This window comes from Aedes aegypti, chromosome 1 (assembly GCF_002204515.2).
Source record: "Aedes aegypti strain LVP_AGWG chromosome 1, AaegL5.0 Primary Assembly, whole genome shotgun sequence".
Classification (NCBI taxonomy): Eukaryota; Metazoa; Arthropoda; class Insecta; order Diptera; family Culicidae; genus Aedes; species Aedes aegypti.
The window spans coordinates 199,913,717-199,932,699 of NC_035107.1; the positions used below are offsets into that span (position 1 = coordinate 199,913,717).

Consider the following 18,983-nt stretch of genomic DNA (forward strand, 5'->3'; position numbering starts at 1 on the left):
CGCACATAACACTGTGCTCCGTCTTGTTGGGTGGCTCGAGAGGGTGCTTTAGGGATTATTCACAAATTTCATAACGCCAAAAATGACCATTTTCAACACCCGCCCACCCCCTCATAACGCATTCTGTAAGAATATTTTCTGAATTTTGTATGACCTGGAACACCTTGAAGACACCCACCCACCCCTTTCAGCGTTATGAAATATGTGAATGGGCCCTTAGCGGGTGGCTCGAGTGGGTGGCAACATTATGTTTACGTTCTCATTCAACTTTCACTTTAAGGTGGCCAAACTGCCCCACTTTCCCCTAATGTTTGCCACCAAGTTTGTTGTGAACTAGTGATCCTTTATAGAAAGATAAACGGAAGTAAAATTGAATGATTTGGCAACAGACCAGCAGTGCTGATTTTGCTTGACGTCGAGAATAATATTGTAACTCGGACATGACTTCCTCATTGCCAAAAAGTGTAGTTTGTTTCATATAGATCTTTGAGCTACATATCCAAACTAATAAACAGCTGAAAAAATTAACAACTAAAAATAGCATTGACAAAAATTTAAAAATGTAAAATATTTAATATTTTTGCCTCATGCAAAATTACTTTTACCGAAATAATTTCAAGCGGATTACATTTCTCCTCAAGAAAAGTTCAATAAATTAGTTGAGCGATTTTTTTTTTAATCGAAGGCTGTAAATAAATAAAAAAAAAAATAAAAAAGAAAAGTTAAAAACAAACATAACGCATGTTCGTTTGGCTCACACTTTGACAGCTGTTGCTGCTCGATAGGCCTTTTTATGTGACAGATCCGTCTATGCATTTATTTACATCGGTGGAGGACCGGTGCTAACACGGGCCTGTCATTTTCATAGAAGAAATGTCAAAGTGCTTCCCGATCAGCTGATTTGAGACGTCATTTGAATAGGCCTATTGGCTCACACTTTGACAGAAATGTCAGCTTCGGCGAATCTCTCTTATAAAGGATTACTATGGACCGATGCACGAGTTCACTAATTTGACGTTTGAGCGGTGCCGAATTCACTCGTTGCCATGGTCACGTAAATAACACGGCACCGCTCAAACGTCAGATAGTGAACTCGTGCATCGGTCCATTGTGAACTATGGACCTATGCACGGGTTCACTATTTGACTTTTGAGCGTTGCCGTGTTATTTACGTGACCATGGCAACGAGTGAATTCGGCACCGCTCAAATGTCAAATTAGTGAACACGTGCATTGGTTCATATGTCCAACAGAAAAAAATGAATGAAATGGGTTTTGATAGCTTTTGGTCATTTTTTCGAGAGTATCATTTCATGCCGGTGATGAAAATCAGTGTTTCAGTTGATTCTGCTTTCACTACAATGATTACTGCAACATTAAAAACTGATTACATGGACCGTTGGTGCCCATTACAGAGATAGAAACACAAACGCCGTTGCAAATTTTGAGACACATATCTCTAATCATCTACATCAGGATATCAGCAATGAAGCAGATAGCGGGAATCATAAAATTATCCCTTCGAGACCTCAGTTTGAGCCAGGATTAAGTTTATTTAAAGTGCGGAACTTTTCTTATCTCTCAAGCTTCCCTGGCTCAAACTACGAAAGGTCTACGAAAGGAGTGCTTAAAACTAACTTCTGAAATACTAATGAAATTTGTAAGAAAATTTATTAACCGGCTTTTCGAAAAGGCCTGAAGGAATTTTTCGTTCACTAGACCAAAAGGTGACCCGACTTGTGATAGTACACTACAGTTTACTTACCAACTCTCAATATTATCTGTTCGAACCGATCAAACCGACTAATGAGAGAAGCCAAGGGATGTACGTTCTTTCATAGTAAACAAATTCACCTTTGCAAGGATTTTCTAATTTTTATTTCAACATCTTGCAATTAGCACCAAAATATTCACTTCGTTTAGGAGTTATAAATAGTAGTTAATCCGTAAAATTAGTCTCTTTATGTGTTGAAAATCCCTAAAACATGATCTTTATAGAGTCAATACCTTCCTCTGTCTTTCACGTAAGTCCAGCTTTAAGTATGTTACGCATGTAGATGATGCACGTCTTGTTGCAAGAGACGGGACATTTCCGCCAAGGCCCGGTCCCGCTCCTTATTAAATACTCCATCGAATGGATTCTCATCGTTTGATGCTTCAAATTGCTCCTTCCGTCGGTGGAAGCTCTTCTCGATCGATGTATTAATCTTGTATGAGTTTGTTTTTTGTTCTTACCGTAAAGTCTACATTATGTACAACAACGACCGGTTTATACGGCTGGAAATGTGGTTCAAGTGCAATTTTCAAGTTTTACTTATGCTGCTTTGCAAGGAGTACGTTAAAACATTCATCATTGAGTTATTATATGTACACAAGGTTGCTTGCACTTTGATTTTAATTTGGGTGGTTCTCATGATTTGCCATGCCATTATTTGTTGCGCATTCTTTTAAAATTAAAACCTACAACGTTTATAATGTATAATTTACTTTCTGATAGAAAATGGTAAAAATGTGACGCAGTTTTGCTGTTTCGACACGCCTACAAATAGTTCCCAACATTGCTCTGAATGTCGTTCCACGCTAAATTTTTCAAGCTACAAACGTTCGAGGAAACGGCATTCGGAGAAAAATGGGATTGATTCCTACTGATAGATCCTCTGTTTTTGCTCTTAGATTAAAAAGGCCAACGCTGCGGCGTTGTGGCTGCTCTCGCTCTACTAGCACTGTACTACCTATGACATACTCTCTATTCTTGCTGATCGACTGACTAAACTCTAGTGTCTGCTCCCGTTATTTCGCCTATCCTTGAGGTAGTTCCTATAAGTAGTAAACGTTATTGTTTGGCAGACAGGGATGTGCCTATACTGCTACTGCTGCCACTACTGCTGCTGTTGCAGGCGGTGAGCAAACTGGGCGCTGACTGCAATTGAGCGGTCGCTGGGAGTCCAGGGTTTACGGCAACCGATGATCTGCAATTGGACGAAAAGTGTTCAGGATTAATATTCCGTGGATCTTTTTCAAATCACGAATTTAAATGAATTGGGGTTGAGATTTTTGGGTAATCTTGTCCAGGGTATTTGAAGAAGTTCATGCTCACTAGTATATAACAAGACCGCTGGCAAGGATGGTATCGGAGTTGAACTCATAAAGATGGGCCTGAAGATACTGGCCGCTTGAATACACAGTCAGAAGTGCTATCGAAGGAATGGAGAGCGTAAAACTGAAATCGTGCAACCGCTATCCTGAATGTCACCTACAAAATGCTATTCAAAATTATCCTCCTTCATTTACAGCAAATAAGCCTTGTTGAAAGCCAGTGGACAATGACACAGTCCTTTTCCATGCGGAAAATCCTCTTACTTGTTGCAAGTACCGCATTTTTACGTACTACTAGCTACTTGTTCATTGATTTCAAAGCAGCATACGATAGTTTTGACAATGTTGACTTTCGAATCTCGTATTGTATTACGATATGTCCTTTCCTTTTCTCGTATTGTAATACGATGTGTCCTTTCGTGACTGCTGTTCAATATAGCGCTTTAAGGTGTCACGCGGGGAGGCGCTTCTAACAGCCAAGATACGTTTTTTACGAAATCCGTTCAATTTGTTTGCTTCGCGGACGACACGGGCGTCATTGATAAAAAAAATCAAAAGGGGTCAGATTCTACAACAAAGCTACACTGAAATGAATGGTATCGTAATTCGAACGACATCTTAATAGTAAAATATACAATGAGCAAATATGGGCGAAATTACTAAATATTCAGTTAAATTGGTTGGCATTGCATTACTTTAAGAATGTACATGGTCATCCATGCATGGTAAATTTAAGAATACAATGTTTTGAAAAAGCTTACATATATTTTGACATTTCATGGTTTAATCTACCATCTTTGTTGTAAAAATAAGAGAAAATTATTGTTTTCGATAATGGGTTGTCACTTCTACAACATTTAGAATGTATAATTTACTAACTCCGCAGTAAATTTTTCCAATCGTGTTTGTTTACTGTCCACCATCTTATCTTTCTATTTTTTGTATTTCTAAAGTTGACATGCAGGAAAAATTCAAGTTTCCACCCAAAACAGCATATTTTAAAGCATTTGGACTTTTGAAATAATAAGCACTAATCTTAAACTTGGAAAACCATTCATGGTAAGTCAGTTATTTACAGAAGCTGCTTGTTTTAGTAATTTGTTTGATGCTGTTTCATCTTTAGATCCAACTGGGAACAAATCGCGTGAAGTTGAACAATTGTTTCCTTGCATAACTGCATCCTGCTCCAATGGAGATCTATTATTCCGGTGGTAAGTTTACATCGATCAGTAAATTTAGTTGTCTATTCACTCAATCCTTCAAATTTTGTGTAACTTTCAGCGGCGAATATTTCGCTTTTACTGACGTTACATGCGGTTCGAACGAATACCTATATTCGGAAAACGTAATACGGTTCCCAATACATTAATGTATTAGCTGGCAAGATACCGTACAATAGGTATTTAATTAACGATACAATTATGTTCGTGTAATATTTTATCATCTTAAGATAATAAAATGAAAAAATATGTTGTTTTAATAATTAAATCAAGATTTTCAAATGACCACGTAGCAGTAATTTAAACACAGTCAAAATAATAAGTTTGAATCGTATATTTGACCAAACAATAGTTTATTCGTTAGTGTAGACAACAACCTTGACTAAATTCTGTCATAATGGTAAAAACTACAATAGATCTTGTTATGATAATCATGAGATCCCTTCGGTTGAAAAATGTTGGTGCGAGTCTGTTAATTGTAACCCCTTTTGTAGTGATTTTCACTACAAAGCTGTTTTCAGTGTAGTCAAGAAATACGCAGGCCAATCATCTGTGGAAGTCATGACATGAGACCGGGGTCAAACAAGGACACGTAAGCACTTGAAGAGTTTTCATAAGCATTCATTAGATAATTCGTCCAAACATTTCACTATTACTTCTCGTATTATTTCTCTCGAAGAATTTTACCAGAAACTAATTTTGGTATTTGCTTAATGTTTATTTCAGATACCAGTCCGAAGGTATATTTAAGAGTTCATTTAGTGATTCATTTACGGCAGGGCTGCCTAATGTACGGTCCGCGAAGAATTTGACATTCGTCTCATATCTGGCTCGTTGATTACACAGCGTAACAAAAATGACATTTTTGCGTGTCTCAAGAATCAAATTATATGTCTCTAGTAAATTTGGGGTTGCTGAATCTGATGCCGTTCTCAGAAATGTTCCAGCACGTCACAATTTTTAGCTACAGGTCGCCAAAGTTGTACAAAACATTGGTTTCATGGATGTTTACATAAAATTTAAACAATGATTTATCAAAAAATAATATGATCTAATCTACCAAGCATGCAAATAGGACTTAAGCTTTCATTTCAGATATAATTTGATCGAAATTTTACGATTAAATTTAGATTAAATTGATTTTATCAACATGCTTGCAGTCTCCATACGAAATTCTTCGTTTCTCTTATATGGCAAAATACAATACTTTTCTAAACCAACAAAAAATAAGTTTTGAACAACGGAAGTATTATGAACATTGATGATAAGTATTGTTATACACATGAAGTTTGAGTTCTGAGGCAAATTAAGTAAATAAATTGCCATACAAGCTGGAAAACTTGCATGCAAGTTGGCTGAAATAGTCAAATTTATCATTTTTAACAACCAATATCTCAAAAACTAGACGTGCTATCATATTTCTGTAAATGACAATGGATTCAGCAACTCTTAATTAAGTAAATAGCGGTATTTTGGTGCTTGAGGCAAAATCGTCTTCCGCAGTGTTATTCTACCAATTTGTAGTTAGAACGTACCAAGTCAAACGATTTCGTTTTTAATTTAATTTCAAGCTTAATTTTTAAAATTTGAAAATAAATGAATATTTAGTAGTTAAATTAAAAGCAAATTTTCCGCTTTTGAATAACCTTTAGAGCTGTTCTTCATAGAAGATTATTAGGAATAAAAAAATACTATTTTGAAGTCCACTACTAGGCAGAAAAAAAATCCATCAAGCTTTAACAAAAGTTGTGTCCAGGGATGGGAAAAGTAATGCTGCCAACATTTACCACCTCTACATTTACATGTTTCTACACGACCATCAAAATCCAAAGCAAACCATGACCGTTCAAAGCAAAAAAAATGTCACGGCTCTTCAAAACTGTAATCTTCTTCTTCGCAACGTTTGTTCAAACCCGAATGCGAAATAACTCGAGCACAGTGGTGACACGATTTTTCCGGTTTTTGGGGTTTTGCATTTTTGCTCGATAAAGGCAGCATGAAATTGAACTTGTTTATATGTATCGCAAAGGAATAAGTGTGCTCTTGCTGTTAGCGGTAATAGATTTCAATTAGTTGAAAACACAAGCAAAATATTAGCGATTGAATTATTTAACATTTTTTTCAATCAATTACCTTGGAATGGCTGCCCGAAGACGGTCATAGTAGAGAGACAAAAACAGTCAAACAGTGTGTGAACCGTTGGCAGCGCAACACCTGATGGTGTTGATGCTGCTGCTGCTTTGTTTTTTGGTTGACTGGCAGAAACATCCTGGTCAGGACATTCACATAATCCTAGATGGTATTCTGAGAGAATTCTAAACAGATTTCATACAAAATGCTAGACAATAATTTCCCAGATTCGATGAAAGGGTTATAGAATATATCGTGAGCAAAATTCTGACAATTTGCCAATTATCCTGCATCTTAGAGTCTCATGAAGAAATTTGTGAAGGAAAGATCGGAGTAATAACTTTAGTCAATGGTGTAGTATGTGCTACTAAAAAACCGTAAAAAAAATCTCTAATTCGAAGCATCTTTGCCCCTGGAGAAATTCAGATATTTTTTCAAGAACTCCTTTAAGAACCTTTGAAAGATCTCCAGAAGTAAGAACTAGAGAAATCGGCGGAACAATTGGTTGAAAATATATGGAGAAAATCCTGGGATAATCCTAGGGGAAAAATCTGAAAAATCCCTGTGGAAATTACTGAAGGCAGTAGCGTTGGAATTTATGAACAAATTTCTTGGATAATGGATGGAGAGTAGTGTTTGGTCCTTTGACCTTGACGCTTGCTCCTGTGGGGGCGGGTGATGAGGGCAGGATCAAACTTGCCCTGCCATTGCAATGTCAAAATAATTGGTGTAGATTTAAATGGATAAATAATAGCTTGGCTAGTTACCTTTCTGGAAATTGGAATAAACTGCCCATTGGAATCCAATTTGTACAAAAGTGTTAAAGATGGTCATATAGCGTTTTTCAATTGGTATAGATAACTGTGGAAGTGTTCGTCGACCGCTAAGCTGAGAATCAGATTTTGCTCGCTTGTGACATAACGCCAGAAAGAAGAACTTAAAAGATGAAGAGCTGGGGTCTTCAACCAAGACAATTTTCAAATAGTTAAGCTTAAGTTAATATCATAACATAAAAATAACACTTACCTATTGTGTCGCATGTGGCTTTTGACTAGATCACTGTTAACGAGGGCGGCCATAAGACTCAGTTCGCCGGCCATGACGGTGGCGCATATGACGCGGGCCAGTTGTTTGGAATTTTCGGCCGGATGCGTTGGGTGGGCTCCTCGCACTCCGAGCATATCGAGACAAGCTCCCTGCCCCGGCAAACCGGTACCTCCCCCGACGGTTCCCACTTCCAGCGAAGGCATTGTGCAGGTCATATATAAATCTTCACCGTTGTCGCCGTACGGTTCCATGTTCGTCGAGCAATTGCTACTGGTGACGTTTTGTGCTGGGTCCTGACCGGTGGCGATGTAGATTGCCGTGACCATGTTGGCTGCATGTGCATTGTTTCCTCCTATGCTTCCGGCTACCGCTGATCCAGTCATATTTTTCAACTTGTTGCACTGAACCAAAGTACGGGCGTTCGTCTTCAAAATCGTTCGCAGTTTGTCCGCAGGAACGATTGCTTCGCAGATAACGCGTTTACCACGACCCTTGATCCAATTGATGGCAGCAGGTTTCTTGTCCGAGCAGAAGTTGCCACTTAGAGAAATGATCTGCATATCAGGGAAGCTGCGATGTACTTCACGGAGAGCCATTTCCGAACCCTTGGACACCATGTTCATACCCATCGCGTCGCCAGTCAGTGCGCGGAATCGTGCATATAAGATTGGACCATCCATGGCAATGTGAAGTTCTTGCAGTCGAGCAAATCTGCTGGTCGAGTCGAATGCCTTCTTGATCACCGCGAAGTTTTCGGGAGTTTCCATCCAACGTTTTGCCTGGGCAGCACGGAGTACATTCGGGAATTTGATACATGGGGCTCGTGTCATACCAATATCTTCCACAAAACTGGTAACACCTCGGGTTGAAATTGCCTTGCAACCTCGGTTCGTACTAGCGACCAGTGCTCCTTCTGTAGTAGCCATCGGAACGTAATAACGAACACCATCCAGAATCAAAGGTCCAGCGTAGCCAACGGGAATCTGCACGTATCCGAGAACATTTTCACAACAAGCATTCATAACCTTAGAATAATCGTAATTCTTGTAAGATAAATGCTTGAAAGCATTCGCTGGTAGATTTGCTTCTTTCTGGATCATATCCCGCCGAATTTTTACGCCTCGTTCAGCATCTCCAATGACGGTTTCAATCTTATACAGAGGACAATACCCGTTTCCAGCTCGTACGATCATTTTGATTTCCTCGTCGGTCAAGCCGACAGCGCCGTCGTCAGTCTCGTTCAGGATCTTCAGGCACATTTCCAGCGGTCTGGGCTCACGCTCGACAAGCTCATCTTCCAAGTCGTCAAGGTTCAGCTCATCATCCGCTCCCATGCTCTTGGCTCGTTGGCCTCGGCCCGGAAGCAAGCACAGTTCGCTTTGGGTTGCCTTCTCCTCGACTGGTACCGTTTCGGCCAGGGTGAAAGTCGCCACCGGTTGTGGTCTCTCCAGCTCAAGCTCCAGCTGCTTCTGCTTTTGGGCTGCGGCAGCGGCAGCAGCAGCAGCCGCCGCCGCTTCATTCGCCACCGATAGCAGAATCTGATCAGACAGATTGTGACGGTCGAAGAACACAAACTTCACCCCCAGCGCAATGATCAGGATGTACGTCACGATCTGCTCGGTGCTGATCGAAAGCCACCTGGAAATAGACAACGAAAGGTTTGAGTTAGAAGAAATCCATTGAGGACATTTTTACGAAAGATTTCAATAGGATGTACAGCGTGGAACCCTCCACCAATTCTACCAAATCAAGGGGTGACTTGTTTCGAATCCTGATTTGATCGAAGATCTTTTCGGGTAGGAAGTTCTATAGATTTCTAATGGTATAGAGTATATCTGTGCTTACCAGAGGTTTTGCAAATGCAATATTGGCAAAAAGCTTTTATGCAATAACTATTTAGGTGGTTTGATCATTAAGCATTGTCTTTTTTGAGACCAGAAAAAAGAACAAGAAAGTAGCATTTTTTACCATCTACCCATATTTTGTAAGCATATTTACATATAACAAAAAATAATTGGAAAATCGTCAATTTTTTTTTTCTGACTCATTAACGCCTAAGATATCCCCCAATTGTACTAATGTCTTGAAATTGTCATCAATACTTATCTTCGCATGAAGTAAAAATGGCTTCAGCTTCAGCGATATCTACGTTGCAGATCCAAAAATAAATCGTGAATGTGTACCATTGATATCGGAAAGCTACATTAAAATTATTTTCTGTTATTAAGACAAAACTCATGCTAGTTAGCTGTCAATCCGAGAATTGTAAGGCCAACTAACTGCATTTACTAAAAAAATAATCAAATCAATGGATGTACTAGTCTCTGAGTTGTGATCATTTAAAGTTTCAAGGTTCGTCTCGGACTTTTAAGGGTTAAGGATATTGAGTGGCGAATGGGGATTCTTAGCGGATTTTGTGGGTTTCTTGCGGGATTCTTAGAATGTAGAATTGAATACTGGGGATGCTGCGTCAATTCTAGTGATTGCAAGTGAACTACTGAGATTTATATGACGTTCTATGAATTCCTAGCGGGATACTGTGGATTTATAGTAAAAGTATCTAGAATATTTCTGGAAAAATCTTGAGGGTTTTGAAAAGGTTTCAAGTGGAATTTGAGGATTGCAAGTGGTAACCTGGGAATAATAAACTTCTGATAATTTCCATCGAAGACTTAAGAATTTCCAGCAATATAGCCGCAGAATCTTAAGAATCTAAGCGATATCTTCAGAGCTTCTAGTGAGATCTTGGGTATATGTCGAGCAGACTGACCCTTAAACAAAAAAGTTGTAAAACTCAATGGGACACCCCCTAGATATGTGCTTTAGAGTAAGAAAAAAGCTCTCTCAAAATTTCAACTCATTTGGTTGCTCCCCCAGCTGGCGCATTCAGTTCAAAGTTTGTATGGAATAATCGTTCCAAATATATTGAAAATTGACCCTACGTCAATATTTCTCTCCGTATCCTAGCTAATCAGGTTCAATTGAACCCAGAATGATAAATTCACTAGTTGAAACCCTAAACCCTAATGAACATAGTTGCAGAAGGTTGTATCTGGATTTAAGTTCATTTTCATTAACTTTTAAGTGGTTGAAATTTAAGCTTAGATCAGCACTCCCGTACAATCACATATATGCATACATCATGTGCCGCAGCTCGCCCAGTGCCATAGGTGGTTATGATGCGCTTAGTGGCTACCACTCAGCTATGTTGAAGAAATACTAAGCAGTATTGCAAATCTACTTCAAAAAGTTAAAACACCAGCTTTCACAATTTTGATCATGGTACAACCTTCTACAATATTGTTCGCTATAGTATCAAGTAGTGTTTTTGACATTCTGGGTTCAATTGAACGCGATCAACAATTTTCCTGACCCAAACAAGAGATGAAGTGCTGTTTCCCATATGTTTGAGCTGAAAATCCCATATTAACTGCAATTCAATTGCGCCAGCTCATGGAACAACCAAATGAGCTGAAATTTTCAGGAAGTCTCCATCTAACCCTAAAGAATAATCCTGGAGGGTGCCCGTGGAATTATACAACTTTATTTTTCTCCCATACTGAGCTGGGCCAGTCTAATGTCGAGTTCTATCGGAATCCTATGCGAGTTTCTGATATTTGAAGGTGTGATCCTGTGGATTACTAGTGAGATGATTCAGATTCCTAGCGTGTTCCTGTGTATTCAGTGTTTCATAGCGAAATCCTGTTTCAGTTGATTTTATAACAGACACGTTTATAGCTCATCTTATGAAACACATTTAAATTCAAAATGAAAAAAGCTTATTTTCTATATTCTACGAAATTACGGTTTGCAGAAGGGCAAAAAGAATAGGAGCCGTTCAAAAGATCCGGATCACTTGAAAGAATGAGTGACCCGTGGCTCGTTTTTGGTGAGAGCCAGCTCAATAGATTAGGACAAATTAGACAAAGAGTGAACCGGAAAAAGAACGAACCGAAAAAAAAGAATTGGTCCGTGTTCGTTTCACAGCTTTATTAAAACGCTTGACACGTCTTTGCGCGCCACGGCACACATGTAAAAAACAGTTTGCTGCAGCTCCACACTCTCAGCATAATAGGCTAAAAAACCAATTTTTCCCTCCCACTTGCATAAAGGCAGATGAAAGATAGAGAGAGAAAGTTCCCTCTTGGAAAAGCACATTCTGGCTCGCATCGACCGAGGTTATGGGGGAGAATGTACGAATAATGAGAGAGCGAAAGATTTGAAAAGTACGAAGCATGTCGCGCAACAGGGAATAAACCGCTTTTTCCGTTCGCTTGGTTTAGTCCGCTCTTCCTTTGCGAGCCGCTGAGCCACTGAACCGTTCAAAAGCTCCAGTTCACTCAAATGAGTGATTCGGATCGGATCCGTTCACTAAATTGAGCCGTTTTGCCCATCTCATTGAGGACTACATGCAGGTTGGTTGAACACCACCACTGTTGTAGACCATTCTAAAATCATGTCTCTATGAAATTCACATCCATATTTCTATGAAAATCCTATAAAAACTCAGTCAATATTCTGTTTTTAAAAATGCCGTATTTTTGTGTAGAGCAATTGCAACACATAATCAAAAGAGTCCTTCTTAACTTAGCGAATTTTGTCGAATTTGACGCTATGGCTGATACTACAGAGTTCTTTGTTCCGACTAGCAGGATCGTTTTAAAATGGTCTCTAAGAGGACTTTACCTACCCGTAAATGCTGGACAATTTATTAGGACGAATTTTGTACGAAAGGTTTCAACTCTTAGCTTTCTTTGTGGTCATGATGAACGGTGCTTGAAAAATGTTTGCTTTAAACTTGAAATAACTTTTAAATACAGTCCATAAGCTGTTTGGTGATACGGAGAGTTTGTTCCATAATAATTCAATACATACTAGAATCGTAATATCTACAACGGGATGGTTTCGTGATTTTTTTCGGTCTGGTTTAAGAAGAAACAAGTAGCTCGTACCGGAGAGAAAACCAGTTTTTAGATTGATTCTTTAGAATTTCTCCGTATTACCGTGTTTTGTTTTTACTACAGTCATCTCTCCCTTACTCGATATTGAAGGGACCATCGAGTTATGGAGATATCGAGTTACAGAACACAAAACCAATGCAACTGCAATCCAAGGGACCATCGAGTTAGCCATGAAAACCAACTTTCACTATGGTTCTCTAACTCGATATCGAGATACGGAATATCGAGTAAGGGAGAGTTAACTGTATATCATACGACGCGGGTTTTAAGTACAGTATTTTATGTTTTTTTTTTCACCGATGTTGTTCCTTTTTTTTTCGTTCTGATGTACAATTATGGAATAAATCGATGACCCTGGAGGGATCGATTCTGCTTATACGTTATTAAGCAAAAAACGTCGGGTAATCCATCAGTAGTACGTAAAACATAATTATACATACAGTAAATAACAAAAATCTTCTCTTTGAATAGCCGGAGAGATTAAACTAAAAAAAAAACTTGACCTACAAATGCCCTGGGTCTATCGCTAACTTTTCAGGCGAATCCTGACCTTATACCCCATCCAACCCCCCACTCCGTAGCACTTATGTTATGGGCGTCGCTGAGTCGGTGGCCTCTCATTAAGTAAGTCCTACATCAACATTTCCTTCCCCTGTCCTAAGTTACGGTAAAGATGGGCGTGGCCGGGGATAGCGATTTTATGCTTTTGGTATTCTTTTTTAGGATTGGTTCAACGTTTACTCCCCTGCCTTGTTCCTGAAAGTAGTCTAAACGAGATTGCCAAAAGAAACATTAACGTTGCTAGTATCCAATCTACGAAGTATATCGTAACTACGCTAACGCTAAATTGAAATAATCTAAAAATACAGTGCAACTGTGATCCAATGGACCATCGAGTTAGCCATGAAATAGTAGTTTACGGAACAAGTTGCAGAGTGATGATTTTTACAGCACGAGTCGTTAATTTATCCAACGAGGTTCGCCGAGTTGGATAGTAACGACGAGTGCTGTAAAAATCCAGTTCTGCAGCGAGTTGCGAAGATTATTTTCTGCAACTTCTACGAAATTTGAGGACATCAGAAATCATATCGGGATGCATTTACCATTATTTACCAATTTATGAAAGTTGTTGAAAATTAGTAAGGGAGAGTTGGCTGTAGTTACTTTCAGGGAAGTTATTGTGATTATCATTACAGTTCAAAATAATTTCAAGATTATTATTTTACCATTAAATACCAAATTATTTCAATTTCACATTTACAATTACAATTCTACATTTTGAAAATCAAATTGACGTTGTTTTTAGAAAAACTATTTTACAAAAACATCTTCATCCTGAAACTTTGTCCAAAACATATGTTTCCCATAGAGATTCTATGATGAAAATAAAAAAAAGTTAGGGAGCTTGCGTAATTTAGAATTTAAGTGTGATTTTCGAATTTTTAATTATAAAAACAAAATATTTCTTCAGTGTATATTCGGGTGCGGCTTATTTTTCTAAAGTTCTCAAAACCAAAAATTCGTGTGCTCTACTGAATGTGAATCACATTAAAAGAGAAACCTCAAAATCTGAGCCAAAAATATTAACGTTTAGGGGTGGCGCAAACGTCTTGAAGGTGAATTTTCAAGTTATAAAAAATGACCGTCAGTGAAGTAAACATAACTTTGTTACTTTCCCAGCAATTTCAAAACTTTTAGCATCATTATCTTTAAAATTAAATTTATGAAAACTTTGTAGCACATCAAATTTGTCTGAAATCAAAACTAGTCATAGTTTAAAATACTTTTATACAAATTTTTCCTCATTATAACTTCTTGAATACTCAATCGATTCCGAATCTTTTTACATGTTTTTGAAGCAAATTTAGTTGTTTTCAAACTGTTCATACAACACATTTTTCTCAAAAATGGTTTTGTCTCAGTTTTTCACCAAAAACTATCCAAAAACATGATTTTTTAATGAAAAAATCAAATTTCTTTTGATTATTTATTTTTTTTCGCCAGAAATTGCATTTTTTCTATAAAACTTAAATTTATAAAGCATCTTGCCTTTATTACGAGTTGAATAGTGCATATATATTTTAACATATGCCAACATAGTTTTGTTTCAAAATTATTTAAAAACTGTTGCAAAGTCCTTCTTAAAGGTTTAATAAATGAGAAAAACCAGTTCCAGCTTTAGAGATAATATTTAACCGGCAAAAATTTGAAAAAAAACTGGCATATTTCGTTAAAAAATCATGTTTTTGTGCAGTTTTTGCTGAATAACTTGGTCAAGACATTTTTTTAGTGAAATGTGTTGTATGAACAGTTTGAAAACAATTGAAATAGCTTCAAAAGCATGTAAAAAGATTTAAAATCGGTTGAGTAATCATGAAGTTATTGTCAAACAAAGTTGAAATTTTTAGTAAAATGAGGAAAAATTTGGAATGAATTACTTTTAAATTAAACCTTTTTTGAATTTAGACAAAATTGATGTTCTAGAAAGTTTTTGTAAATTTAATTTTGAAGATATTGATGCTAAAAGTTTTAAAATCGCTTGAAAAATAACAAAGTTATGTTTACTTCACTGGAGGTTATTTTTTATAACTTGAAAATTCACCTTCAAGACGCTTGCGCCACCCCTAAATGTTAATATTTTTGGCTCAGATTTTGAGGTTTCTCTTCCAATGTGATTTGAATTCAGTAGAGCAAACGAATTTTTGGTTTTGGGAACTTTTTAAAAATTGGCGGCACCCTAGTGTATATTTTGTTGTGTTAGGTTGTAGGTTCACTACAAATTCTCCATAAAACGTTGTTCTCCAAAATAACTGTTTTGTAGCCGGAAATTTTCAAATAAACTGCCTGCAGAAACTCATAGGCCGTTTTCAGCAGCTATTGTTGAGTCAAAATGATCGATTAATTGAAAAATTCCAATAGATGGCGTTCATAGGGCTAGCCCACTTAGCCGAACACATTGAGTTTGTATCTTAGGTATAAAATCCACTGTGTTAAAGATATCGGACCTATAAACAAGTTCTCCAAAGACCATCAGCAGACTTTGGGGCAAGTGTTCCATAGGGACAAGTGAGCCAATAAAATTTCAGTAAATTTTTATAAGATTCCGTTGTTTTTATATAAGGTAAATTATGAAAAAAATAAATAAATTTGTATAAGATAAATTATGGGCCTTCCTTAGCTTAGTGGTTAGTGGCATTTTAACAAAAAGTATTCAGTTTTACATACAAAATCCAGTTTGTTTTAAGGTGATTGTAGAACGAAGCCACACCTCTAATTCTCAAGAGCACAAGATTGGAGAACTAAACAGCGCTCCACGTTGAAAATTTATCCCAATTTGATTGATTTTCAACGCAAAACTGTTGTAAAATTCTCCAGTATTGCGTACTTGAAAAATTCAAAGTTTGGCTTAATTTTATAATCACCTTAAATCTATGCTTATTGGGGCAAGTATGCCACATATTTGGTAAACAAAAATTGTTAGAATTTTAATGTTTCTGAAATGCTGAAAAATAAGTTAGTTTGGATGATATTCGAAAAGCTCCAAAACTTTTCGAAGTTATTTTCTATTCAAATAGCACAGTGCTTATGAAAAGATGAGAGCCTAGTATCATGAGGGTAATGTTTGATAAGTTTTGGACCAAGTTAACGAACAATTTGCTTAAGGTGGTACACTTGTCCCAAATTACGCTACCATTATAATTCAATTATTTTTCGGTTATTTGCGCCATAACTGGGCGTTAACAGGTTAAGAAATTAACAACAATTTTTTTGGAAAAAATCCAGTCCTTAACAGTGTGAAATGAATCAAGTGCTATGTTCTGCAGAATGGTACGGCACAAATCTGTTATTTTTTCCAATTAGTATCAACGCGTACCATATCAGCTTTCTTCTTCTGCGCATTCTAAGCGGCTACTTCGCATCCACGAAACGGGTTTACCCGTCCTGACGCACATGGTCGCAGCTATTACGCAAGTAACACAAATCTGCTTCGATACTTCTCGCTCGTTCACTGAACGAGGATATTGCCAATATCGTAAGAGGCTATCCTGCTTGAGAACACAGATTTTGGCAATGGTCGTTGCATCAGTCCTCAGAATTTCCGTACCGAAGGAATTCCTGCCTCGCACGTGATATAAATAACTCCTTTGACGTAGTAAACCAGTTTTGTGTTGAATTTCGAAAATCGCTTCTCCCGATTTCGGGTGAAAGGCACATGCAGATCAATATTCTAACTACGTTCGTCATTCGGATATGACGTCAAGTAAAGATATCGCGCACAGAGAGATGTACTAAAGTTTGACGCAAATTCCCCGGTGCTAACCTACCAAAGATCAAATTTTTGATTTCGTACACATTCCATCATGTTGCTTCCCGGTTGGTTGCAGTTCGGTACGGTATTTTAACGCGGAACTACTTCGTCGGATAACCTCCGTTGGCGCGACGTGCTAGTCACTTACTGGAATGGGATGTATGTGACCAACGTTCGGGGAGGGTGTGCTGCTGGCTCGCCAGAAGCGGCACTATCTGCACCACACGCGTGACTATTTGGGATTTCGCGCGCAATGTGCCATTTTGATAAGACGGGAAAGGTTTCTCATAGAAAGCGCAGTGCAGTAAAAAATGTATAACATCTTTTGGAAGTATGTATAGTGCAATCTGCGTAATTCTTGGCTGCAACATACTATGTGGAGCAAAAGACCTATCAAATTTTAATCTCCGAAACAAAACTAGGTTGAAGTTTCCTGGATTCGGTTTACGAAATTCTTGTAGTTCCTTCAATTCAACTCTTCAATAATTACTTTATCAGTTGCACCATTATTTCACAAGTTCTCAAAAAACTCTTCTAGTTTTTGAATATGTGTCGATATTGATAATTGGTCATCGGAATCCGGAGATATTCCATAATTCCTTGGGGGACCGACGCGTAGCCATAACCCACGTAAATTTATAATAAATAATGATCTTGAAAACTCTAAAAAACTTCATATCGTAATTTTCACATTTCTCCAAGATTCCTGAACCGATTTGTATGATTTTTTCAAAGTAGCTCCTTATTATATGGTATTATATAGTACATATTTTATTTTTTTGATAAATTGACCAAAAACAAAATGGCCGTTAAAGACATTTGTTTCCCCAAGGAACATCGAAATATCTTCAAAACCAGATCACCAATGATTAATATCGACACGGCTTCTTAAACTAGAAGAGTTTTTTGAGATCTTGTGAAAAATTGGTGCAAAAATATCGAGAAACAAAAAAGTTATCGCGATTTGAATATTTTTTGGTGGTAAAAAATGAAACTGGCGGTAGAGGGGTTAATGCGTGTTTATTTGTCTAATAGAAATTGTAACCAGTGGTGTGTTGAAGTGTCCAAGATTTGTGAGATTATCGTGATTTTGTGTATCGTTTTATTGTCGACTATTACCAAGAAAATATTAAATTATATAAAACTGGACACTTCCCAACTCCCACTGTGAAGAACGCAGCCACATCATTAGTTCCGCTACTCACCACCAGGCGTCACAGGAGCATAAGGATGGGCGGCCATTGTGGGTGGTGTAAAGGGGGCCATGATGGGGCGAATATGGATGGGCGGAAAAATGCTTCAACGGTCGCGATCGTCGATATGTACTCGCCATCGCAAAAATCATTAAGACTGCAGCATTCGAAAGAATACGACGCTAGTTGCTAAAAGCCATAAAGTTAAGGTGAAATTTAAAATAAGTTGTGGAAAGTGGAAGAAGCGACATTGGAATTACATCCAGGTAATCCGTTAACCATTCCAATCCAGGCAGCCCTCATATTAATCGTCAAAAACCCATCATATTTCCGCCCCTTGACCCACCAGGACCCCGTAGTTCACAATTAGTTTTACCTGTAATCTACGCCGGAGCTTATCCTGAGTTTGGCCTTGGGCCGGAGCCTGCGCTCGCCGAAGTCGCCGAAAGGGTATCGTGGTTCTCTCGGATTGGCCATACCTAGTAGTTGGCCCAGAGTAGAACCGTGCGCATCTCCGTACAAGGCCATCGTGAGCCGTTAGACGCCACCAAGGCGCGGCCATTTTGTAAACGGCCTGAAGCCAGCATTCGAAGGTCCAAAGTGCCCAACAAAGTCGTGAAAAGGAAGCTGAAATACTGTGCGGAGGAGTAGGAAGCGCGCCAGCAGTCCAGCCGGATTAGAGGAGGAAGCTGAGGTGAAGTAGCGGGACAAGAAGAAGAGGCCCGCCAATAGTGAAGAAGAAGGGAACAAGTGAGGTAGGAGATAGCCTTTAAGAAAGTGGGAGAAATAAAGGTACCTGATTGTGCGAAAATCGAAATAAAGTGGGTTTATGTCCAGCAAAGGTAGTTTAGTGTGTTCTTGGTCGCGATAGTCAAGCGCGTACGCCGACCCTGAGGCAATTGTATAGGGGGGAGTCTCACCAGTGCTGGGCAGGGATCGCCCCATTAGTTACAAAATCATGGATGTGATGACCGATATTGCGTTCCAGAGAATGCCTCAAGTAATAACATGCTCTGTCGCACCGCTTT

General features: G+C 38.3%; 1 protein-coding gene across 1 annotated transcript in view; it reads right to left on the reverse strand.

Moving 5' to 3' along the window:
* Window positions 1–1,854: 1,854 nt before the first annotated feature.
* The window catches only part of LOC5571790 (3-hydroxy-3-methylglutaryl-coenzyme A reductase), a 182,498-nt gene continuing 165,369 nt past the window's right edge, over window positions 1,855–18,983 (reverse strand). Inside the window, exons 5-6 of the mRNA XM_001659873.2 lie at window positions 7,472–9,130; window positions 1,855–2,968 (exon numbers count right to left, since the gene is read on the reverse strand). Coding sequence (XP_001659923.1) covers window positions 2,833–2,968; window positions 7,472–9,130 — 1,795 coding nt within the window. The 3' untranslated portion in view covers window positions 1,855–2,832. The remainder of the gene's footprint in view (window positions 2,969–7,471; window positions 9,131–18,983) is intronic.